The sequence below is a fragment of the Octopus bimaculoides genome, chromosome 13 (genome assembly GCF_046866305.1).
Source record: "Octopus bimaculoides isolate indiv1 chromosome 13, ASM4686630v1, whole genome shotgun sequence".
Lineage (NCBI taxonomy): Eukaryota > Metazoa > Mollusca > Cephalopoda > Octopoda > Octopodidae > Octopus > Octopus bimaculoides.
In genome coordinates this window covers 18,065,850-18,091,354 of record NC_142940.1, presented here as the reverse complement: position 1 = coordinate 18,091,354, position 25,505 = coordinate 18,065,850, and the positions used below count along the sequence as shown (strand labels likewise).

Genomic DNA, 25,505 nt, shown 5'->3' with positions numbered 1-25,505 from the left:
CCATGCTGGGGCATTTGCTTGAGGGGTTTAGTGGAACAAACCGACTCCAGTACTTAGGTTTCTTTTTTTAAAGCCTGGTACTTATTTTATCAGTTTCTTTTTGCTGAACTGCTTAGTTACGGGGATGTAAACAAGCTAATATCGGTTATCAAGCAGTGGTGGGCAGACAAACACACACACACACACACACTTCTTTCAGCTTCTGACTACCAAATACACTCACAAGGCTTTGGTCAGCCCGGGGCTATAGTGGAAGACACTTACCCAAGGTGCTATGCAGTGGGACTATCTGTGGATATGAGATGCAAGAATATCACCTAGATAGTTTATCAAGTCATTCAGGAGAGTGTCATATCCAAAGACTGGTATAGCAGTATCATTGTAAACTGCATCAGAGGCAAAGGTGATGCCTTAGAGCAGGGGTTCTCAACCATTTTTTATCTATGGACCCTTTTGATTACTATTTTATTCTGGTGGACCCCCATAGCCATTCAATGTTTAAAAACTAGTTTTATTGAAACTTTTTTCAAAATTCCTATTTTGGTTTTCAAACATTAACTTGTGTTTAAACCATTTAAAATGTTGGAGAAAGAAACCTGGCTGTTTCTTGTAATACATATATCTAAAACAAAAATTTTTCAGAGGCCCTTAAAATGCTATTATGGATCCCCAATTTACTATTTTGTTGCATAGACCTTGCAAAATCTTATATGGACATTCAGGGGCCATATGGACCTTGGTTGAGAACCACTGCCTTAGAGAGAATTAACTACTGGGGATTCAATATTTTTAAAATAAGGAATTTATATTATGTACATCGTTTACATTAGTCAACTAATGTAAACAGTGAACATAGCTCTAGAGGAATCAAACTGCTAGATTAAATTATGGGGATCACAAAGAAAGTCATAGTCCAATGGGTCTATGGTAGAGTAGGCCTGGATGAGATGCAGTTTGCCTTTGTCCCCAGTAGAGGCACCTCAGATGCAATCGTCCTACAGGAGAAATACCCAGCTAAGAATAAACTGCTATACTGGACTTTTGTTGACTTGGAGAAAATATTTGACAAGGTACCACATTCAGTAATTTGGTGGGTACTTAGGAAAATTGGAGCAAATGAATGGCTTGTGTGGGCAGTTCAAGCAATGTACACAAGTAAAATGGGAGTTAGCAATGACTTCAGTGATGAATTTAGTTTTAATTTCTCTCCTATTCATCATAGTTCTACAAGCCATTATGGAGGAGTTTAAGACTGGCTGTCCATAGGAACTCCTGTATGTTGATGGCGTAGTTCTCATCTCTGAATCCATAGGGGAGTTAGAGAAGAAATTCCAGAAATGGAAGCTAAACCTGGAACCAAAAGGCTTTAAGGTAAACCAAGAAAAGACGAAGGATTTAGTAAGCAGGAAAGAAGACACGACCCTGGCACCTTCAGGGAAATGGCTTTACTCAATAAGCAGAAAAGAAGCAGGTATAAACTTCCTATACATTGAGTACAGGTATGTACTAAATGTAAACCATCGACACACAAGAGAAATAGTGAAATCACTGGCTGACTATCTGGAAATGTAAGATTCATATGTGGTAGATGCACTGTAGCAGTTCATATGAGTACACCGGAACTGAGCCTCTGGTAGACAGGAACAGAAAAAAGCCCATTGTGAGTGAGCATGTATTTACTATTGCTTATATTTACATCTCCTTTAGTCATTATCATCAACATTTAGAAAATGTGTTATCTTTTTTTTTTCATCTCTCCTACTATTTCTTTTTGTTCTTTGCTTTCTTTTTCGGTGGAAGATTTCAATTTCTTTATGTTTACACATTTTATATGTTTATATATTTCAGGGTAAACCCATTGGTTCTCATGACTATATTTTCTGGGTTGGTGATTTCAATTATCGTATTGATCTTCCAAAAGACGATGTGAAAGAACTTGTCCGAAATCAAAACTGGACTGCCCTCCAAGCTGCTGATCAACTCAAGATACAGATGGATGCTAACAATGTAAGCAAAAAAATAAGATTTTCTATTGTTTTCTTGTCAACCTCCTTTTCAGTTATCATCTTATTTCATCATCATTTTAAAATCCACTTTTCCATGCTTGCACAGGTCTGACAGAATTCACTGATATAGATTTTCTATCACTGGATGCCCCTCTTGTCACCAATTCTTACCTTGTTTCCAAGCAAGATGTAAATATTTCCAATGATCAGACATAGAAGACTAGAAATGAACAACGTTACTCGTATGATGGTGATGCATTTTTAAAATCATCGCATGATGTCCAGATAAGGGTGAACACACATACATGTGTATGTGTGTGTGTGTGTACATGTACATGTCTGTGTGTATGTGTGTGTACATATTGGTGTGCATGTGTATGAACATGTCTGTGTACATTTGTGAATGTGTTTGTATTCCATTTCCATGACTTCGTGTGGTATTTGTAATTGAGTACCACTGTCATGCAAGCTGTGCCATTCATTTCCAATATTCTGTGAAAACATGTCTGGACAAAGGGGGAAATATTACCTTACTTAGAAACATATGCTGGTTGGTGATAATGAAATACTGTGAAAATATGGAAAACTTATTTGGTCTTTTGTGCTTCATCAGAAACACTTCATTGTTACTTTGACAGGTTTTCCGAGGTTTCCAAGAAGGTGAGACCAATTTTGCACCAACCTATAAGTACGATAACTTTAGTGATGATTACGACACCAGTGAAAAATGTCGTGTGCCTGCATGGACCGATCGAATACTCTGGCGGAAAAGAAAATTTCTTACAAAATCAGGTAGAAACTTAAACACAAATTCCTGTTTATGTTTATTTATTTTTTTACTCTTTTTATTGATTGACTTTTAGAAGCTCTTTTAATCTGACACTTTATAACAATTTAATTATGTAAGGGTGTCTTGTGAAGGAAAAAGATTTATAAGATATTGGATTTCAAATCCACTGTATTCATTTGTGTGTGTGTGTTTATTCATACAGGATATCATCATCATTCTTGTTTAATGTCCAGTTTCCATGCTAGCATTGCTCAGTTGGTTTAACAGGACCTGATGGGTCCATGGACTGCATTGTGCTCAGTTGCTTTCAGTCTATAACCAAACCAAATACACACACACACACGCACACATTCACACACATTCACACTGACATTCACACACTATAAGTGTGGAAACAAAATTTGCTTTGTATGTGCAAAACCAGGTCTAAATTTTTTTACAAACAAAGTCACGTTTTTCAATCTTGTAATCAAAGCAAACACTGGTGTAAAATAATTATTATTATATTTGTACATCAATCAAATGGAGGCGCAATGGCCCAGTGGTTAGGGCAACGGACTCGCGGTCGGAGGATCGTGGTTTCGATTCCCAGACCGGGCGTTGTGAGTGTTTATTGAGTGAAAACACCTAAGCTCCACGAGGCTCCAGCAGGGGGTGGTGGCGACCCCTGTTGTACTCTTTCGCCCCAACTTTCTCTCACTTGAGTAACGCTGCGATGGACTGGCGTCTTGTCCAGCTGGGGGGAACACATACGGCATAGAAACTGGGAAACCAGGCCCATGAGCCTGACTAGACTTTGAAAGGGTGCATAAATAAAATAAAAAATAACATCAGTCAAATCAGATTAATCCAATAATGGAAAAGTAATGTTTCAAATCCGTCCAAAAATGTTTCTAAGGTCATATGTTTTGAGGATGAAGTTTTTCAGGAGAATGTTCAAAGCTTTTTCACTGCTTCCCCAAAATTTTAGGGGTTACACTCGAACCCCCTGCACCCCCTGTTCCCGAACTTATGCCCCCCCCCCACACACATACACACACCTAATTTAATTTCGTTTGTTGCTGATTGCAGGTGTGGAAGACCCTTATTTTGTCCCAGTGAAACAACTGCTTTACAGTCGAGTTGAACTGAGAACCTCTGATCACAGGTAAATACTCCTTCTCTGGTATTGTTCATCCTACCTTCTCTTGTATTCCACCCACCATCTATTCTTCATGTTATCTGCTTCATTTTTATTTCCTTTTTTTTTTAAAGCCAAAACAATGCAAGTTATAAGAAATAATACAAGTGAATAGTTGGTACATTTACTTTGTATTTCAATATTTTAGGATAATGGTTCCTTAAAAAAAAGAAATTAAGACATTTACATATTGCATTTCATATTTGAGGCTCCAATGAAGCTATAAGGCATTATTCAAGCACTTAACTATGAGTCCATGGCTGATTTTTCACAAACAACTTACAGATGCAAGAACTACCAGTTGAAATCTCTGCACACTGGATGATAGCAAGCTTTTGGGGTCATCAGGAGAGAATGTGCACTGTTTCAGGACCTTCCTCTTGTTGGCATTGTTACACATGATGGTATTTGCTTTATGATGAGTTTAGCCTGGCAACAATAACATTTGATACACTGTGTCCAATGAATCCTCTACATCCAACTTCAATTAGAAAATACTCTGCTTTCCAGCCTGTGTCTTCACATTCCTTGAGGAGGTTTTTATAACGGTTGATCTTTTGACCTCAAGCAGCATCCATGTTATCTTCATGAGGAACCATTAACTTGACTAGGTTTACTACTTTCTTTCTTTCACACCATATGGTAATATCCGGTTTCTTTGTAACATCATCATTTTTTTCCTTTACCTCTGTTTTTACCTCTTGCTCTACATTTGTATGTAACCCTTTGTGAATCTCTGAAGAGGCCTAGAGGTTCGGGCATGTAACACCATTTCAAAATGTCATCCGATAATCACTCCGGAAAGGAATATTCGGATAGAATGGGGCTTGCTAAAACTAGGCCGAAACAGCTGTAAGATTAAACTTCTGTTCATCCTCTAATTCCTTATGTACTTTGTACTTCTATACGTAAACCATGTTGGCAAAATAACATAGTCTGCCATGGACACCTGTGCTTTGGTTCTTTCTTTCTTTTTCTTTTCTTCCTTTTTGTCACTTTTGCTATGAATTAAATTAATGAATTCAACGGGATACACCGTCTGCAAGTAGTTGGGTTCAGCATATTATCCTCCATTTTCTAATTGTTACACAAATTTTGGGTAAAACCTCCACTTTTACCCGCTTCCATTGATTGCACCTAGTATAGCACTAGTGTAGCAATAATTGGGTACCCTCCCAGCAGTATACTGGATAGATACTATCCCTTAGTGGGTTGAACCCCCAACCCCTATCTCTCTCACGTTATATATATATATATATATTAGGGCTATGACGTTTTGATTTTTTGGAAGTAAACAATTTCCTGTATCAAAAGTCGATGAACAATTTCATATATGTTGAGAAAATAACCTTTATTTTAAGTATTTTTTTTTTATGTCACCCCCAACTGAAGAAATCTAACACCACTTTTGACCCAAATCATGCAAAATTCTAGTGGGGTTCATAATGCCTACTCAAGTTTTTACCAAACTCGGTGTACTGACTTAATGTAGTGCAGAAGCAGTTTATCTCAAATTTCAGCTTTCAAGTTTAAGTAGTTTAGGAGTTGTAAAGTTTTTAATTTGTTACCTCTTAGGGTTTACTTTAGGATATATCCTCTTCCTCTCTATTTTATTTCTGTGATGCTAAAAACTCTGACTATATTAACTGTTTTTCAGAATAGTAGCTTATTCAACTGGAGTATCTAAAATAATGTCTCATAAGAGAAGTGCTTGTGTCACTCAAAGAAACAAAAAAATCTGGACAAGAAATCTCATACAATTTCAAGACTCACATAGGAAAAGAAGAGCATTCTTTGGAAAACAACTGCAGGATACCAATGAAATTTCACATTGTCAGTTGCTACCTGTTCCTTGGAGGTACCATCAAAGGAAGGAAAGAAAGAACAGAGGAAATTTTGAAAAACAACTTTTTTATGGCAAAAGAAATTAAATTTCCCATATTTATCAATTCAAAATGTACAAGCAAAAGTAGAAAAAGTGCTGAACACCTACAATAAATACAGTCCATTGAAAGGAATTTTTGACATCACAAAGGAAACGGTGAATGGCTGTGCAGTGAGGATAGAAGGTTATATTGTCTTCAAATTGAAAGCATGGGACAGGCTGGTTATGCAACTGGAAAGGTAACCAATTCCAAAACTATCCATCCATCCAAAAGAAGAAACGCGTCCTTAATGCCAATTTCAACCAGAGCAACTCCAGTGTCATCGTCAACATCTGAAGCAGAGACTGAAAGTGAATATCAAGAATCCAAACAATCAAATGAAGAATCCACACAAAGAAGGAGGAAGTATAGCAAAACTGGAACTGGGCCGACTGGTGGTAACGACCACCGCATCGCGTTCGTGCACCGACTGGCACACACACTTGTGCTTGATACCACTGGTGACGAACTTATTAGCTGTCGACTGCCACCTCAGCTGCGTATGTAACACACGGACACACTCTCGATCTTCCAAGCTATCAACCCAAAAGACAGCAACAGTTTGTCGACAATTATCTCAAGATAGACTCAACGTCGAGACTCCTTCCCAATCTGGTATTTACAGATCGACTATCAAAAAAGCTGTTAAACTAAAAAAGGAAAATGAAGAAAACACTACATTTAGAAAATTGGTCATTGCATTTTGATGGTAAACGTATTGATGACCAAGAATACCAAGTGCTAGTTTTAAAGAATCAACAGAGAGAAGTTAAGTTAGAAGCACTCCAATTACCAAACGGAAAAGCCAATACTGTTGTGAAAGGAATAACAGCTGTTTTAGATGAATACAATTTATGGAACTGTGCAAAGATGATTGTCACTGATACAATGTGTGTGACCACTGGGAAAAGAAATGGCATTGTCATTCAGTTGCAAAGACTTTGTTCAAAAGGATTTGAAAGAACCACAATTTATTGGTTGTCAGCATCATATCCTTGATAGAGTTCTTCGTGTTGTAATGGATAACGAACTTGGAGAAAAAAGTCATCTCCCAATATTGAATATACATTCATCCCAGAGTTTCTAAGTAATTACAAGAAACTCCAGGTTAATTTAACCATGGTGCAGAAAAGATTACTGAATCAGCAGGATGGCGAGATGACATGAAATTTCTATTTCATTTGACCAGAGTTTTTCGTTTCTTTGAAGAAACCAGAAAATTTCCTTCTGTAAAGTTTCAAAAAATACCCAACTTAAGTAATACAAGATGGAATTCTTGAGCAATACTAGGTCTTTTGGCATTTATTCTTCTACCAGAGAAAAGAGTTTTGCTTCTCAAGGTTTGTTGATTCATCTCTTACAGCTGGGCAGATTTTTGGTTTACTGACCAAACGTTCAATGCACATGATTATCTGAAGTTATGTGGTAGCTTGCAAGTTCATAAAAAAGTATGGAACTCTGTAAAAAACTTTTGGTGTCGAGAACCATCAACACTGGAAATTCCCAGAACAAAGAGTGCAGAATGGGCAATCAAATGTCTTCAAGATCTTTATGATGTTTGTAAAAAGAATGAGAAACTCCAGCTTCGATTTATTTCATCTAACAAAACATTAATTCTTTGTTATGTTTAAAAATTTGCTAATATTCAGCACCCTTTTTCTTATACAGTTATTTAAAATTGGAATTAAGCCCAGAAAGTTAAAAATATGTATTGTTTCTAATTTTATATGTTGTCAAATGCTTGTCGTGGCTTCTGTCTTAAAATAGCCTAGTTTTGAACCTTTGAATAGAGCAATTTCAATTCAATAATCTTAAATATGTGTAAATACACTTTCATTCCACATCTCTCTTGTGTTTACAAGGATTTAGGCAGCTGAAATACTGAAGTGTGAATCTAGTACTGACTTGTGATTATAGTTTAAAAAGACCATAACTCCAAAACTACTTCAACTAGAAAGCTGAAATTTCAGATCTACTATTTCTGCATTGCATTGAGTCAGCACACCAAGTTTGGTAAAAACTTGAGCTGGCGTTATGGAACCACCTAGAATTTTGTATGATTTGGATCAAAAGTGGTGATCGATTTCATAAGTGACTTTTTTTTCAAATAAAGTAAAATAAACATTAGTTTCCTGACTTTTATGAAATTATTCATTGAATTACATTATAGATTTATTAGGTTCTGAAAAAGTCATAACCCTAATATATATATATAAATATATATATGTATATATAATAATAATGATAATAATATTAGGGATATATATATATGTATCTGACAATGCTTCCTGCAAACTATACTACTCTTTTTAATTTTCAACTTTACAGACCCGTTATTGCCTTATTTGACATTGATTATCAGAAAGTAGATGAAGAAAAAAGGAACACAGTTATAAAAGATGTGATAGCTACACATGGCCCACCTGATGGCACTATTATTATATCATCAGAAACCATTGACATGTTTGCAGAGACGTTAGTTGACCAGATTATATCACTGTTTTCTGAATGTGGAGAAATCCTACTGGTCAGGTAATTATCATTACACAACATTACAGCAAAATTGTTTTACCGTTCATTATAGCATTTTCCTTCCTTTCTCTTTCTTCTTTACCTGTTTCAGTCAGTAGATGAAAGGCAAAGTCGACCTTGGCAGACGGAACTCAGAGTGCAAAACTAGAAGAAATTCAACTAAGCACTTTGTCCAGCATGCAAATGATTCGGCCAGCTTGCCAACTTTTTGTGTTGAATTATAATGGCAGTAAACTGTGTCGTTATCATTTCTGATCGAAAGGGTCAGCACTGTGAGTTCTAATCCTGCTAATGTCAGTTTTGGCTTTCCTCATTTTGGAGGTCAACAGACAATGATAAAGATAAGGGTGAAGATTGAAGGAATCTTCCATCTTTTATCTTTTACTTGTTTCTGTCATGAGACTGGTGCCATTCTGGGGCACTGCCTTGAAGAGTTTAGTTAAACAAATTGAGTTCCAGTACTTATTTCTTTTAAAGTATGGTACTTGTTCCATCTGTCTCTTTTTGCCAAACTGCTAAGCTGCAGTGATGTAGACAGACACACACACACACACACACATAGATGAATACATACATATACAACTATCATTCCATCAGTTGTAACAACAAAGGTTCCAGTTAATCCAATCCATGGAACAGCCTGCTCTTTGAAATTAATTGGCAAGTGGTTGAGTACTCCACTGATACATGTACCCTTAATTTACTTCTCAGGGAGATTCAGCATGAGACAGAATGTGACATGGTTGGCCCTTTGAATCGCAGGTACAATTCATTTCTGCCAGCTGAGTGGACTGGAGCAACATGAAATAAAGTGTCTTGCTCAAGAACACAATGTGCCACTGGGAATTGAACTCATGAGCTGAATATTCCTAACCACTAAGCCACATACCTTCACTACACACACACACACACACACACACAACAGTTTTTATGTGCCAAATCCACTCACAAGGTACTGGTCACCCCAGGTCTATAGTAGAAGACACTTGCCCAAAGTGCTACATGGTGGGACTAAAACCAAAAGCAAGTAGCTGCAAAGCAAGCTTCTTAACCCCACAACCCTAAAATGAAACAAAAATCCAACTTGTCATGACTTGAATTTGACACATCTGTTTAAATCTTTACATTCATGCCTAACTAAACCCTACTGAATAACAAAATTCCCACATCAAACCAAAATAAATCTCTACACCACAACTTTCTATCCACTCATATGACAAACACATACTTCCCCCTATCTTCTTCTTTCTCCACTTCCTACACAACTACTTTCTTGGTCTGCTTACACCACACCTAATTATCATTCATATAGCTATGTCTACCTCCACAAAAATACACTTAATGAAGATTATATAAAGCCAAAAACAACCCAAGCAAAGCACAGTCTGATGAAGGTGAGGAAGACAAGACTACATCATCACTGTCAATGTTTTCTTTGTAAAAGTTAATCAATGCACATACACACACATATTTTATATATATATGAGTGGCTGTGTGGTAAGTAGCTTACTTACCAACATATATATATATTTATATATACATATATGATTATATGTATGCATGTGTGTGTCTGTGTTTGTCCCTCCACCATCACTTGACAACCGATGCTGGTGTGTTTACGTGCCTGTAACTTAGCAGTTCGGCCAAAAAGACCAATAGAATAAGTACTAGGCTTACAAAGAATAAGTCCTGGGGTCAATTTGTTCAACTAAAGGCAGTGCTCCAGCATAGCCACAGTCAAATGACTGAAACATATAAAAGAATAATATATATATATATATATATATATATATATATGTAAGAACGACCGTGCAAACTCTTTCACTACATATATATTGTTTGTCGTTTAACGTCCGCTTTCCATGCTAGCATGGGTCGGACGATTTGACTGAGGACTGGTGAAACCAATTGGCTACACCAGGCTCCAATCTGATTTGGCAGAGTTTCTACAGATTGGAGCCTGGTGTAGCCAATTGGTTTCACCAGTCCTCAGTCAAACCATCCAACCCATGCTAGCATGGAAAGCGGACGTTAAACGACGAACGATATATATATATATATATATATATATATATAACACCAATATATATTTAGTTATGCTTTTCTTGAATATATATATATAAATGTTGTACTAATATCTGAAGGTAGTTAAAAAGAAAACTAAGAATAAATTGAACAAAAAAAGTACAGGTCAAAGACAAAAGATTCTTGCTTTAAATATGTTTTTGCTTAATTTATTCATAGATTTGTGAAGAACACTTTATGGTTGGTTTATAAAGATGGGAAAAGCTGTTTGAAGGCCCTCGATTATGATCGTAAAATGGTATGTATATCTGCATTATGTTGTTGACTAGTAGATTATTTGGCATCGCATAACAGTAGTTAATTATGAGGAATTATGATTAAAAAAATTTAATTATCATAAATTATGTAACTTCTGTCTAGGCATATTTGCAGAAGTAGTGACCTCAAATGTATGTATCTGTGTGTGTGTAATAGTAATATTGTGTTCTGTCATTTTTAGATGGAAGGTCATATTTTAAAAGTCAAACTGAAGAATCCCAATTGGAACATGACTCTGTGGAGAGAAATAGAAATGTGCTATGCCAATGCTGAAGCATTATACAAGCCAGTTATTAGTAACCTGCTGGGCGATGATTTCCACACTGAATTTTTGTTAGAAGGTAATTAGTTTACTGTAGATATCATCATCCCCTCTTTATCATTATCATCATCATCATCATCACTTCTGTCAATGTTACCATTAGTAACAGTGTCATGGTCACCACCATGACTGTGACCCCTAATATCACATAGCCTTTACCATCATCATTTTAACCCTTCAGCATTCAGATTACTTTGTCAAAGGTCATGCTTATTTGTCCACCTTGTTTTGAATAAATCATGAATTATCTTGAAGCTTCAAGATTTTGAAGATGTAATTGTTTATCTTGAGAATGTCATTGTAGGGTAGGTGTGAGGGGCCAGATTTAGCCAGTTTGAGCATAAAGCTGGTAGAATATTTTGGCTGGATATGGCCAGTTGTTGAAATGCCAAAGGGTTAACATTCACAAGCCATGATAAAAAGAAAAACAAAAAAACTCTGTATTTATTCACTCACCCTCCCTCACTTCATCTCTGTATCTTTCTATTGTCTATACACAACCAGAGAAGCTAACCAACCGGAACTTTGCCTTTAACGTACAACCACCACAAGATCCAGTCTTTGTTGTGATATGGTGGCTTGCATGCTTAAATGACCCTCAGAGCTATGCCAGTGGGGCACAAGTTTCTGGTAGAGCCTCTTATGCTGGACAAGGCAAAGGATAAAGGCCAGATTAATATGGACCACCTCTTTCCTGAGGTAAAAATAGGTTTGCATAGTGCCCAAAACGTCTACCTAGAAACAAACAAAACACACACACACACACACATACATGATGGACTTCTTTCAGTTTCCGTCTACCAAATTCCCCACACACGACTTTGGTTGGTTTGAGGCTATAGTGGAAGACACTTGCCTAAGGTATCAGACAGTGGATCTGAACCCAGTAAGTACTATGTGGTTGGGAAGCAGGCTTCTTACCACACAGCTACGACTGCGCCTGTATATAGTTTTTAAAATATTTTAGTGTCAATAATCTGTTTTCTTTCATTTCCCTTTTTTTTTTCCAGGAAATGTTGATTTTGATGTTGTAGAACCACAAGACTTAATATTATCCGTTCCACCCCTACCTACATGGTCCCGGTCAAGCACACCATCTTCTGGTAAGAAGACATTCTTCCTTTCTTGCATCAATTGTCCATCTGCCAATTCCATTCCATTAGCTTGGATCTAAAAGGTTTCAGCCTTGACTCACCATTCTATCTTGCTTTCCAGGCATGATGTGTCTAGGACTATATGTTCCAATGTGTCCTTCCTTTTTTGATGGTAGGTAGGGTGGGTAAATTCAAGCCACCTCTGATCAAAAGGGTTCCAGCCTTGATCATCTCATCTTTTTATTTTGGGATTTTCTAGAAGCATGGCTGTGTGGTAAGAAATTTGCTTCCCAACCACATGGTTCAGACCCACTGCATGGCACCTTGGGCAAGTGTCTTCTACTACAACCTCAAGCCAACCAGAACCCTGTGAGTGAATTTGGTAGGAAACTGAAAGAAGCCTATCATATGTGTGTGTGTGTGTGTGTGTGTGCCTCCCACCACTGATTGATATCTGATGTTAGTGTGTTTATGTTCCTGTAACTTAGCAGTTTGGGCAAAAGATACCAATAAAATAAATACCAGACCAGGCTTGGGGAAAAAAAACAAGATACTAGTGTCAATTCATTTGGCTAAAAAGTTCTTTAAGACAGTGTTTCTGCCTTATAACTGAAACAAGTAAAAGATAAAAGTTAAAAGATGTATCTAGGGTTGCATAATCCACTGTGTCCTTCTTTCTTTGAAGATGAGGTGTATGGAGTAATCTGGGAGAGATTTGGCTGCTATTTCTAGCAGGTTTCTTTTTTTCTTGTTGTTGTCTCTGCTTAATTTATACTAAAATTCATTTCTATTTTAGATCGTGTCAGCCCTGTAGCATCTGATGACAGTTTTTCTGATAAACCTGCCCGGCCTGATCATCCACCTGCTCGTCCTCCTCTTCCTATTGCAATAAATAAATCTAATATCAGCCAATATTCAGGTGGCAGCACCACAGATGGTGTTTCACAGGTAATTACAGCTTTGATTATTAACTTTTTAGCATTCACATTACTCTGTCAAGTGAGATGCTTATCTATTCACATTTAAAAAAATCAGTCATGTATTATCTTGTAACTTTGAGACTTTGATGATATGATTGTTTAGTTTTATAATGACATTGTAAGGTAAGCATAAGAGGCTGGGTTGAACATAAAACAGGTAGGACATTTTGGCCAGATATGGCCAGTTTAAATGCTAAAAAGTGAAACTCTTCAATACTAATTTGACTGGGTTTTTTTTCTTTTTTTTCTATAGTCGCACAAAGCTGTACAATAAATAAAGCAAGATAAAAGCTAACAAAAAAAAACAGCAGGGAAACATTTCCTAAGTATAGGTGCAGGCATGGCTGTGTGGTAAGAAGGTTATTTTCCAACCACATGGTCCTGAGTTCAGTCTTATTGCATAGCACCTTTGACAAGTGTTTTCTACTATAAGCCTCTGGCCAACCAAAGTCTTGTGAGTGGATATGATGTAATATGATAAACGTAAACTGAAAGAAGCCTGTCATATATATATAGAGAGAGCCTATGTATGGTCACTTGATTTGCTATTAACAGCAGTCAAATCAAATCTCTCTCAAAACACACTTAAAAAATGAAATGATATAAAAGAGTGTAGCGAAAAGATAAACAAAAAAGACAAGGATCTTCATAGCTAGAATGCTTTTGATCACATGTCTGCTTGATCTACAACCTGGGGTTAAACAGTAATAGTAGTAACATCAGTGTTTTGACCTCAGTGTAATGAGGGAGCCAAGATGTGATCACTTGACCAACATCTTAAATAATTGATGTACAGTGGTATATTTAACATGCTTGTACACATGCAAATATGGAAAGACCCACTACCACCACCACCACCACCACCATAGAAAAGTCTTGGAAGAAATTGTTTCCCCTCTTCCATCTGCTGAACATGCCACCAGATTTTGTGTTTGCTGTTCTTATATAAACTGGTACTCCATTGCTTATGACAATGAGGGTTCCAGTTGGTCCAATAACAGAAATTAACATGCAAGTTACTGAGCACTCCATAGACACATGTACCCTTAACATAATTCTCAGGGAGATTTGGCCTAATACAGTGTGACAAGATAGGCCCTTTGAATTACAGGTACTACTCATTTTTGCCAGCTGAGTGAATCCTGTCAAAGGTCACCTCCTTCGTGTATAAATACTTAAATTGTTTATACACTATTATGTATGAAAATATGTTGTCTATTGACTTTATTATACATGCTAGCCACTGGTATGAAAATTTTTCTAAATTTTCTACACTTATTATTTTCACAGTATATATATATATATATATATATATATATATATATATATATATATATATATTTAAAATATATATACATTTTAACATTCTCAAAGTATTCCATGTATATATTGGCTATTGTCAGTGATAATAGCGAACCCATAGCTAAACCCTCTTCTTGTCGATATATATCAGTGTCCATACTGAAGTAGGTAGTTTCCACACAGACGGTCAACATTTCCATCAAGTTTCTTATTGGTATTCTAGGGTGTTCTTTTAGATGGGCATGCAGATATGAACAACATATGGGAACCAGTATTAAGGAAGGATAGGAGAATATTAGATTTATAAGCCCTAAAATTCTCTCTATAATTGCCCATGGGCATATGGTATAGTGGTTAAGAGCGCGGGCTACTAACCCCAAGATTCTGAGTTCGATTCCAGGCAGTGACCTGAATAATAATAATAATAACATCGAAAAAATACCTTAGGAATGAGAACCCAGGTTCGAAATTTCCCCAAGACACCTGATGAAGGCTGGAGGGCATATCAGCTGAAACGTTGTGTTAACAACAAACAAGATGAGGACAAATATCCGTCAATTGTAAATAATATATATATATATTGTTTTTTTCTTTTATTCTTTTACTTGTTTCAGTCATTTGACTGCAGCCATGCCTTCGATCGAACAAATCGACTCCAGGACTTATTCTTTGTAAGCCTAGTACCTATTCTATCAGTCGCTTTTGCTGAACTGCTAATTTACAGGGACATAAACACACCAACATCTGTTATCAAGTGATGGTGGGAGACAAACACAGACACACAAATACATATATATATATATATATATATATACGACAGACTTCTTTCAGTTTCCATCTACCAAATCCACTCACAAGGCTTTTGTCGGCCCAAGGCCATAGTACAAGACACTTACCCAAGGTGCCATGCAGTGGGACTGAAGCTGGAACCATGTGATTGGAGAGCAAGCTTCTTACCACACAGCTACTCATAAATTACTAAAGTGGCTATTTGCAATTTACAATCAAAAGACACAAGTACAATCGTCACTAAAGTGATTAAGAGTGCAAGTCAGCACCAGCATTGCTAGAAATAAGAGTCAGAAAGCAGACATTAAATGATGACAATATATATTTGTCTGTCTGTCTATCTATCTATCTATCTATCTATATATATATATATAAACTGAAAAGGTGTTTGGCAGTTCTAAACATGTACTCATGAAGGTGCGTTTTGTGTTTTAAACAGAAAAGAGCTCCTCCACAAAGACCAGGCAAACCACCACCAAGACCCAGCTCCGGACCAGTGAAATCTAAACCAAAAGGTAAACTTCTGCTACTATACTACTGTGGCTGTTGCTGCTGCTGCTGCTACTACTACTAATAATAATAATAATAAGAATAATAATAATAATAATAATAATAATCATGATAATAATAAAGCAAGGCCTGACATTTTGGGGGACAGAGTTAGTCGATTACATTAACCCCAGTGTTTCACTGGTACTTAATTTATCGACCCCAAAAGGATGAAAGGCAAAGTCAACTCCAGTGGAATTTGAACTCAGAATGTAAAGAGCTGAAGAAATCTCACTAAGCATTTCGGCCAACATGTTAGTGATTCTGCTAGCTTGCTGCCTTAATAATAATAATAATAATAATAATAATAAACAAAACTCAACTGACTTCTCATAACAGTTCTGTATCTAAGAGATGAGGAATTATGTACATTATTTACATTTGACGGATATTTGCCCTCATCTTGTTTGTTGTTAACACAACGTTTTGGCTGATGAAGGCTGGAAGGTATATCAGCCGAAATGTTGTGTTAACAACAAACAAGATGAGGACAAATATCCGTCAAATGTAAATAATGACTTCTCATTAGTTAGAGTGAAGGAAGATAAAAGCTAAAAACAGTAGGGTAACATTTTCTAAGCACAGAAAGAATGCAAGTCCCTGAAAAAGTAATGAAACAATGTTATTATATTGAAATGTCCATTGTCTATGCTGGCATGGTTTGGACAGTTTGACCAGGGTTGGTAAGCTGAGGGGCTGCACTAGACTCCAGTCTGATTTGGCATGGTTTCTAAGGCTGGATGCCCTTCCTAATGCCAACCACTCTGAGAGTATAATGGCTGCTTTTATGTGCCACTGGCATGGGTGCCAGTTGTGTGACACCAGTATCTCCTATGACTACGAATGAACTTGGCTTGATTGGTCTTCTACTCAAGCACGGCATATTGCTGAAGGTCTCGGTCATTTGTCATTGCCTCCATGAGGCCCAGCGTTTGAAAGGTGCCTTTTACATGCCACCGGCACAGGTGCTAGTTACGCGACACTGGCATTGTGGAAGGTGCTTTTTACGTGCCACCAGTCAAATCAAATTTATCTCAAAACACACTCTACCATCTTAAAAACCTAAGAAAGGAAATGATACAAAACAGATAAACTTAACCAAAAGATATACAAAAAAGATGAGGATTGTCATAGTTAGAATGCTTCTTTTGAACTCTTGAATGACTTTAGATGGGCTAGTTTTAAGATATAAGAAAAAGAAAAGAAACCTTAATATCTTGAATTAATCTGTGCTGATGAGGCTTAATAAAGCTGAGATGGGACCATATACAGATATTCCGGTTATAATAAAGAATCCTATGATAAAACATGGATGCTCTTCTTATTCCTTTTCTTCCACTGAGAGAAAAACAAAAACTTTCCAGCTTAAAAACTAAAAAAAAATGTGATACTCTCCCCTAAATATATAGCCTCTCTTTCTCTCTTATAATACCACACCCAGCAAGCAACAAACACATTATATAGAGTTCTAGATATACCTTCTCGTCATGTGTCATATCTTCAGACATCAAGGGCATTCAGCTGTAGAAACTCTGCCAAATCAGATTGGAACCTGGTGTCGCCTCCTGGTCCACAAGTCCTCAGTCAAATCGTCCAACCCATGCTAGCATGGAAAGCGGACGTTAAACGACGATGATGATGATGATGATCAGCAATCATGGGCCTCTGTAGAAAAATCTGAACTTCGTGATTTTTCTTGGAAAGATACAGCAGTAGTTTCCCCTTGCCTTCTGCTGATTTATGTACACCTGCTGTCTCTTTCTCTGAGCTTATACTTGAGGCATATGGCCTATCTTACACTGAGGTTGGAGGACTGGTTCATGCAACATCAGGGTATATCCACAAACTGGTGGGCCTGTGTGACACTTGTCTCAAACCCAGCCATCCTTCAAGTCCAGCTTGCTTTAGTGATAGGGCCATCTACTATCTGACTTATAACTGAGCCCTTGATCCTAGGCAAGAGTAGAATTGGAAAGAGTGGTGACCAAGTGGTAACTCAACACTTCCCAAAACTCCTGAACTCCCAAGCTGGAGCTTCATCACCTTATGCAGTTAAATGTCTTTCCCAAGACATAGATACATCATGGTTGGAAAAGATGGGATAATTACAGCTGGAAGCACTTTTGACCATAAGTTTACTCAATAGGGGGCTAAGATGCAACTAAACAATAACGACAATCTATTCGTCTTTAGCGGCTGTTTGTGACTTCCCTGTCAAACAAACTCAGTTGTGTTGACAATCTCTTACACCTTCAAATAATAATAATAATTCTTTTTACATTAGGCACAAGGCCTAAAATTTTAAGAGGCAGAGCAAGTTGATTATATCAACCCCAGTGCTAAATTGGTACTTATTTTATCAACCCCCAAAAGCATGAAAGACAAAGTTGACCTTGATGAAATTTGAACTTGGAACATAAAGCCAATAGAACTGCTATTAATCACTTTATGCAATGTGCAAGCAACTCTACCAGCTGACCTCTTTACTTCAAATAATAATAATAATCCTTTCTACTAAAGGCACAAGGCCTAGAAATTTGGGGAAGGGGATTAGTGAATTACATTGATCCCAGTGTTTCTCTGGTACTTAATTTGTCGACCCTGAAAGGAAGAAAGGCAGAATTTGAGCTCAGAATGTAAAGATGGATGAGATGCTGCTAAGCATTTACCTGGCATGTTAACGCAATTTGGATAATATTCTTTGCACAAATAGAAAATGTGCTGGCTATAAATTGAACTGCTACTAATAACTGTTAAACTATTGTTAACTATTCATGTTCAACTGAGTTATTTCTTGTATGTTTTCAGAGCCTAATAGAACAGAAAACATTGTTCCAATTTCTGCAACAAAGGTAATGTGTGTGTGTTTTTTTTTTTGTCTTTTCTAAACTTTCTTAATGCGATAAAAGATATATTTATATTTTGCTTTATTTTATTGTATTCCTGCTGTTGCCTGTAATATTAACGAGCTGTAATATTAATGAGCTATTTGTAAGAAATTACAGTATTTCTTTCTGCTTCCTTTCAGTAATTCTTGATGTTTCTGTGTTTGCTCTATTTTCTTCTTGTGTTTCATTTTGTCATCTTCCAGTTAGTGTTCTTTTTACCTCCACTCACACTTCATTATTCACACTGACATCTGTTCAATTATTTCTTACTTCCACTACATTTATATATCTACACACATACAAATTTCTTTTTCTTCTCTTGATGAAAATCTTTCTCCACATCTCTCCATTTCCCAATTTCCCACCTCACTTTGGTATAATACACAAATTTTTCTGTTTGTCTTTTGGTCTGTTTCTCTCTCTCTCTCTCTCTCTCTATCTATCTCTCTCTCTCTCTCTCTCTCTCTAATCCATTCATCCTCTCTATCTCTGTTATTTTATCACATTATATCTCAAATCCCACTTCTTCACTATAAATCTCATCATTATCATCATCATCATCATTTAACATCCGCTTTCCATGTTAGCATGGGTTGAACAATTTAACTGGAGACTGGCGAACCAGATGGCTACACCAAACTCCAATCTCATCTGGCAGAGTTTCTACAGCTGGATGCCCTTCCTAACGTCAACCACTCCGAGAGTGTAGTGGGTGCTTTTTACGTGCCACCGGCATGAGGGCCAGTCTGGCGCTCTATTTTTGTTATTTCCACATCTTCTCTCTTACTTATATTATCTCTTCTCTCACTGATTTTTTTTTTTTTTTTACCATTTCTTATATTTCATTGTCTGCTATCCTGATGATTATCTCATTCACTCTCAATCCCAGCCTCTCTGCCTCCCATATATTTAGGAACATTTCTCATAGCTGTCTCTCTTGGAAGAGAGCATCAGTGATAGGCTATCCTAGCAGAAACCCAAACTGCATCTCATCAAAGCTAATTAATTTTCTTCAGTTGTAATTATGATTCTTTCTATTTTATAACTGTCCATCAATCTGATGTCTCTGTGCTTGCTTCCGTCTTGTTTATCTTGTTTACCTTTATAGCTGTTTGATCATGTTACCACTACTCCAGTAACATCAGATCTACCTGATTGATTGTGCAAGGGATTAGTATGTCTCCCATTTTGCTGGATATTTTCAGCATTTCAGTAACTGTCCTTGATGTTCAGGGTATTTTCCATGCCTTCATATCCTTAATAGTGCTTTTGAGTGTGTGTCCCCACCCTCAGTCGGTTTCAATGAAAGCAAGTGCACCACTATCATTCCATACACACTATTTCCCAATTGCATCCTGATTATCACCAATACATTGCTACATTGCTTTGCAATCCTGAACACCTCACACCACTGATCTTCTCATCACAGAACATTGGCAAACCTCTCACTTTCAGTGTCTCCCCTTGCTATCTATATCTAACATCTAACTTCTAGTTAACTGATATTGTTTTTTGCTTTCTCCTTTGCCATGTGTAAAGCACTCATGCCAGCGCCTCAAAATAGCACTAATGCTGGTGCCATGTTGAAAGCACTCAGCATATTCTGTAAAGTAGTTGGTGTTTTGAAGGGTATCCAACCATAGAAACCGAACCAAATCAGACTGGAGCCTGGTGCAGCTCTCCTGCTTGCCAGCTCTGGTCAAACTGTCAAACCCATGCCAGCATGAAAAATGGACATTAAAGGATGATGATGAGGACATCATTATCATCTCCTCCTCCTGTATCATTCCAATCCTCTACCATGCCACAAGGCTGAAACCTTGCTCCATCCATAGATTTGCTCTATGATTTGCAATAGGTTGTCTTGTAAAAATTCCTGATTGCCCTATATGTTATAAGTCTCTATATCTTCCCCTCCTCTCTCAACATACACATCTAATTCTGTAAATCTACATCTGGCCAAAGGATGTTTCAACCTCCATACCTGTCTTCTCCGGATTGTCTTTTGTCTCTAAGTCCATCTAATTCTTATCCTCAAGTTCCTGGTCACCAGTGTGTATTGAGTACTTCATTCTTCACCAGGTTAGGACTTAGTATTCACATCTAGTCACCTATCTTATTTCTTGGTAAGTATGTAATTCTATCTGGCTTACATGTTCCGTTGATTGGCAGGTGATCAGTGTTGTGAACAGTTACATTCATATTACAAAATATTTAAAGCCTTAAACACTTTTAAAGGGGGAGCTGAAATCATGAAAGACCTGGCTGGCAGCCCAACTTTCTGAGATCTTTTTCAGGGTTTAGTAAAATTGAAAGACTGCTGCAGTGTGTGAATCTGAGAGGGAATATATTGAATAAAATTATAATTATCTGATCCTTCTGTATTTTCTACTACCCAAAGCCAGGAACTTTTCAGCACCCTCTCATAATCCTTGTATCATTTCTATAGTCTCTATGTACATTGGAACAACTATAACAGTATTAAATTCAAATTATGACAAACATAAATAAACAAATGAAGTTTGCTTTTTTAGAAGCATTGAGATGTCTATTAGAAAGTTAAAGAAATGATTTTTTAAATTCTCAATCGCAGAATAATGCTAATAATATAGCCTGAACAGGATAAACTACCCCTATTTTGCAGAGAAAAGTGTAGGTGGCTAGCTGTGTATCCTGTTCAGGCTATATTATTAGCATTATTCTGCGATTGAGAATTTAAAAAATCACTTCTATAACAGTATTGCTGTTTGTTCTAGATTTATATTTTTAATACAGCTGACTAAAATTGCTACTGTTTTTTATATTCAATTTATATTTTTCAGATCTCCAGTATTAGTTCTCCAATCAATGTACAGCATCATTGTCATGCTACTGATGCAAGCAGTGCTGAGAAAATACTAAGCAATTTAATGTCTAACCAAACCCCAACTACTGGAGGTCGGTACAGAGTTGTTTGCTTTCTTAGTTTCATTGTTGTTGCTGTTTTCTTTGATGAAAGTAAATAATTTTTCAGTTCACATTTGGTGTGCATCCTTCAAATAGAGGGAGAAATAGAGAGTGTAACAAAAGTGAGAAATTTTCCAATGTCAATTCTAAATTGTATTTCATTTTTGGATTTGGTTTGCAAGATTCTTTATGTGAGTTTGTGTGTTGAAGCATGTTCTGTTGTGTCTGGGGAGAGTCATTTTCTTTTTGTGCCTTATGATTTAACACACTCACCGGTAAAATTTCCACTTATTTCTTATTTTTATTTTCCTAAACTTTTCATTGCGTCTAGCAACCTTTTCAATAGTCTTGACTCTGTCCGATCATAGTCAAGACTATTGTAAAGGTTGCAAGACGCAACGAAAATTTTAGGAAAATAAAAACAAGAAATAAATGGAAATTTTACCGGTAAGTGTGTTAAATTATAAGGCACAAAAAGAAAATGACTATGCCCAAACACAACAGAATTCTAAATTGCTTCATCAGTAAATAATCATTTTCACACAAAAACTATATCCTCTTCAAGTTATTCTCTGGTGTTGTGAAAACATGTTAGACTTCACTGAGGAGGTCTATTAATGTCAAAACATATCCACAGTTGCCACCATTTTAATCAAAGATCAGACTCTTTATTGCATGTCTCCATTAATTTTTAGTCTGTTTAAATGTTAGAATTCTTGACTTTACCTTTCTCATTTTTTACCTTTTATCTTTTACTTGTTTCAGTAATTGAACAGCAACCATGCAGGGGTACTACCAAAAGAGGTTTTAGTCGAATAAATCTAACCCAGATTTTTTTTCCTAAGTCTGGTACATATTCTATCAGTCTCTTTTGCTAACTGCTAAGTTACAGGGACATAAACTAACTAATACTGGTTATCAAGTGGTGGCGGTGGCTGCAGCCAAATACAAACACAAAGACACACATACATATATATACAACAGGCTTCCATAGTTTCCATCTACTAAATTCACTCACAAAGCATTGGTTCATCTGGTACTGTAGTAGAAGACACTTGTCCAAGGTGTTATGCAGTGGGACTGAATCCAAAATCACATGGTTGTAAAACAAGCTTTTTAACCACACAGCTATGCTTGTACTTCATCTACAATTGTCATTAACACTAATGGGTTTTTTTTAATCTTTTCATTATAATTTCAATTAATCAAAAAATTATTTTGTCCTCACTGCATTATGTATGTTAGCCTACATTTTACTGTATCTAATTCTGTTTTTTTTTTTTTTTTCATGTTTAATTTCTTTATTAATTGAATTATTTACCAGTTTAGATGCCAAATTGGCAGAGTCTTTAGAATATCATACTCTTTGTGCTCTGAGTTTAATTCCCATCGAGGTTTATTTTTGTCTTTCGTTCTTCTGAAGTCAATAAAGAAAAAAAAAAAGAAGCAAACCCGAATGGTGGTTTGGTGGAACTGTAAGGATGTCAGATTGGATGCCTTGTGGTATTTGTTCCAGCCCAGTTCTTTGTATTCTGAAATCAAATCCCACAATGGCCTACATGGACATTATCCAACCACCTTATTCTTAATCTGCCTCTGAATCTCCTGCGCCAGATGGCTCAGCTTGAAGAATCCATCTGGAGATTCTTTACTGCAACATATTCTGATCACATATTCTTAGAACTGGACATGTGATTAGAAAAAGTTATCAGTTGTCAGATTCCTTGTAATTAAATACATGAGATCATTTCTTTCCTCTTTGATGGAGTACATCTAGTTCAAAGGGCCAGCCTTGTCACATTTTGTATATCATTGAGCGTGGCCGTTGCCAGTACCACCTGACTGGCCATCGTGCCGGTGGTACATAAAAGCACCCACTACACTCTTGGAGTGGTTGGCGTTAGGAAGGGCATCCAGCTGTAGAAACTGCCAGATCAGATTGGAGCCTGGTGCAGCCATCTGGTTCACCAGTCCTCAGTCAAATCGTCCAACCTATGCTAGCATGGAAAGCGGACATTAAACAATGATGATGATGATGCTGAATCTCCCTGAGAACTATGTTAAGGATACTCGTGTCTTCAAATCAAGTGGAATATTTATCATCCTAACTGACAGAGTGACAAGCCTTTGTGATTCTTTCACTGTGAAATCTAAATGCATTATTATCATTATCTTCAGCATCCTTTAACGTCTATTTTCCACGCTGGCATGGGCTGGACAATCTACTAATTTATCGATTGATTGAATAAATCAATCATTTAGTTGTTTTCCTTGCTGGTTTTAAACACATCACTGCTCTAGAAACTTTAGCACAATGTTTCCATCCAACATCTGTGACCTCAAATATTTGTTACAATAAACAATCTGCTATTGAACTAAGTGGGAATTATTCTAACAAAACACGACCATATCCTGTATCCTATGTTTGGTAGTGTCTCTATTCAACATTATCTGATTTTTACGTCATCATCATCATCATTTAATATCTACTTTTCTATGCTTGCATGGGTCAGATAAAATTTGTTAAAGTAGGTTTTCTACAGCCAGATACCTTTACTGTCACAAATCCCCATCTGATTCCAAAGAAGGTAATATTTTGCCATAACTAGACATGTTTTTCATGGACAACTGTAAACAAACAACCTCACTTGTAGTATGATGATGTATAGACAAAGACACACACACACACACATTTCCCCCTAATAGCCAAACGAATAGCCAAAATCCAAACCACTATTAAATGTACACTGTATTTATATGAATAATATATAGTCTATTAACTAGTTTTCTACATACTAGGCCAGTGGTAGTAAAATATTTCTAAAATTTTTTCTTAGCCTGATATCTAGTAATTATTGATAATTTTTGGCAAATTTCGAAGAAACGCTGGGATTATTTTATTTGCTGCTGACAAAAAACTGCGCTTCCATGGTGGATTTGAAAAATTATAATATATAAGCACGAGGCACATGCTGGATTGCCTCGTATTTATATGTTTAATCTCGGCATACCTGTTGATGAAGGCTCTGCCTAGCAAATTATTTTATTTGCTAACATAAAGCTAGAAACCATGGTCCAGGAGATAGATGGTAAATGTTTTTATTTTTCATTCCCTTCGAGATTTGTCCCTAATAGTGGTTTGGATTTTGGCTATTCTGTCTAGCATGCTAAGTGTCCTATGGTGGTCACCTCTTATGTGTTTAATGTATTAACTAGTTTTCTACATGCTAGGCCACTGGTGGTGAAAAATTTTTTAAATTATTTTCTTACCCTGATATTTATTAATTATTAGATATATATCATCACCATCATCATCATCGTTTAACGTCCGCTTTCCATGCTAGCATGGGTTGGACGATTTGACTGAGGACTGGTGCAACCAGATGGCTACACCAGGCTCAGAAATATATACATACACACACACACACACACACACACATATATATATAAATAACATAAATAATACAAAATAAGACAAGAACGCAAAATATATATGTATGTGTGTATATATATATGTATATATATATATATATATACAGAAATATATATGCCCAGCATGGCCACAGCTCATGAGCTGAAACTAGATAAAATGAAAATGAATAAAAATGAATATATATATATATATATATCATCATCATCATCGTTTAACGTCCGCTTTCCATGCTGGCATGGGTTGGACGATTTGACTGAGGACTGGCGAACCAGGTGGCTGCACCAGGCTCCAGTCTGATCTGGCAGAGTTTCTACAGCTGGATGCCCTTCCTAACACCAACCATTCCAAGAGTGTAGTAAGTGCTTTTATGTGCCACCGGCACGAAGGCCAGTCAGGCAGTACTGACAATGGCCACGCTCAAATGGT

General features: G+C 36.7%; 1 protein-coding gene across 4 annotated transcripts in view; it reads left to right on the top strand.

The window, feature by feature from the left end:
* LOC106879251 (polyphosphatidylinositol phosphatase SYNJ1) overlaps nucleotides 1-25,505 on the top strand; it is a 152,289-nt gene that overhangs the window by 113,889 nt on the left and 12,895 nt on the right. For 3 of the 4 annotated variants that reach the window (XM_089361550.1, XM_089361549.1, XM_089361547.1), the window contains exons 15-26: nucleotides 1,849-2,007; nucleotides 2,645-2,798; nucleotides 3,868-3,943; nucleotides 8,230-8,433; nucleotides 10,678-10,756; nucleotides 10,958-11,117; nucleotides 12,109-12,201; nucleotides 12,989-13,140; nucleotides 15,703-15,778; nucleotides 18,621-18,664; nucleotides 21,523-21,637; nucleotides 22,412-22,495. In XM_089361550.1, coding sequence (XP_089217676.1) covers nucleotides 1,849-2,007; nucleotides 2,645-2,798; nucleotides 3,868-3,943; nucleotides 8,230-8,433; nucleotides 10,678-10,756; nucleotides 10,958-11,117; nucleotides 12,109-12,201; nucleotides 12,989-13,140; nucleotides 15,703-15,778; nucleotides 18,621-18,664; nucleotides 21,523-21,637; nucleotides 22,412-22,495 — 1,396 coding nt within the window. The remainder of the gene's footprint in view (nucleotides 1-1,848; nucleotides 2,008-2,644; nucleotides 2,799-3,867; nucleotides 3,944-8,229; nucleotides 8,434-10,677; nucleotides 10,757-10,957; nucleotides 11,118-12,108; nucleotides 12,202-12,988; nucleotides 13,141-15,702; nucleotides 15,779-18,620; nucleotides 18,665-21,522; nucleotides 21,638-22,411; nucleotides 22,496-25,505) is intronic. The other variant, XM_089361548.1, reaches the window with a different exon arrangement.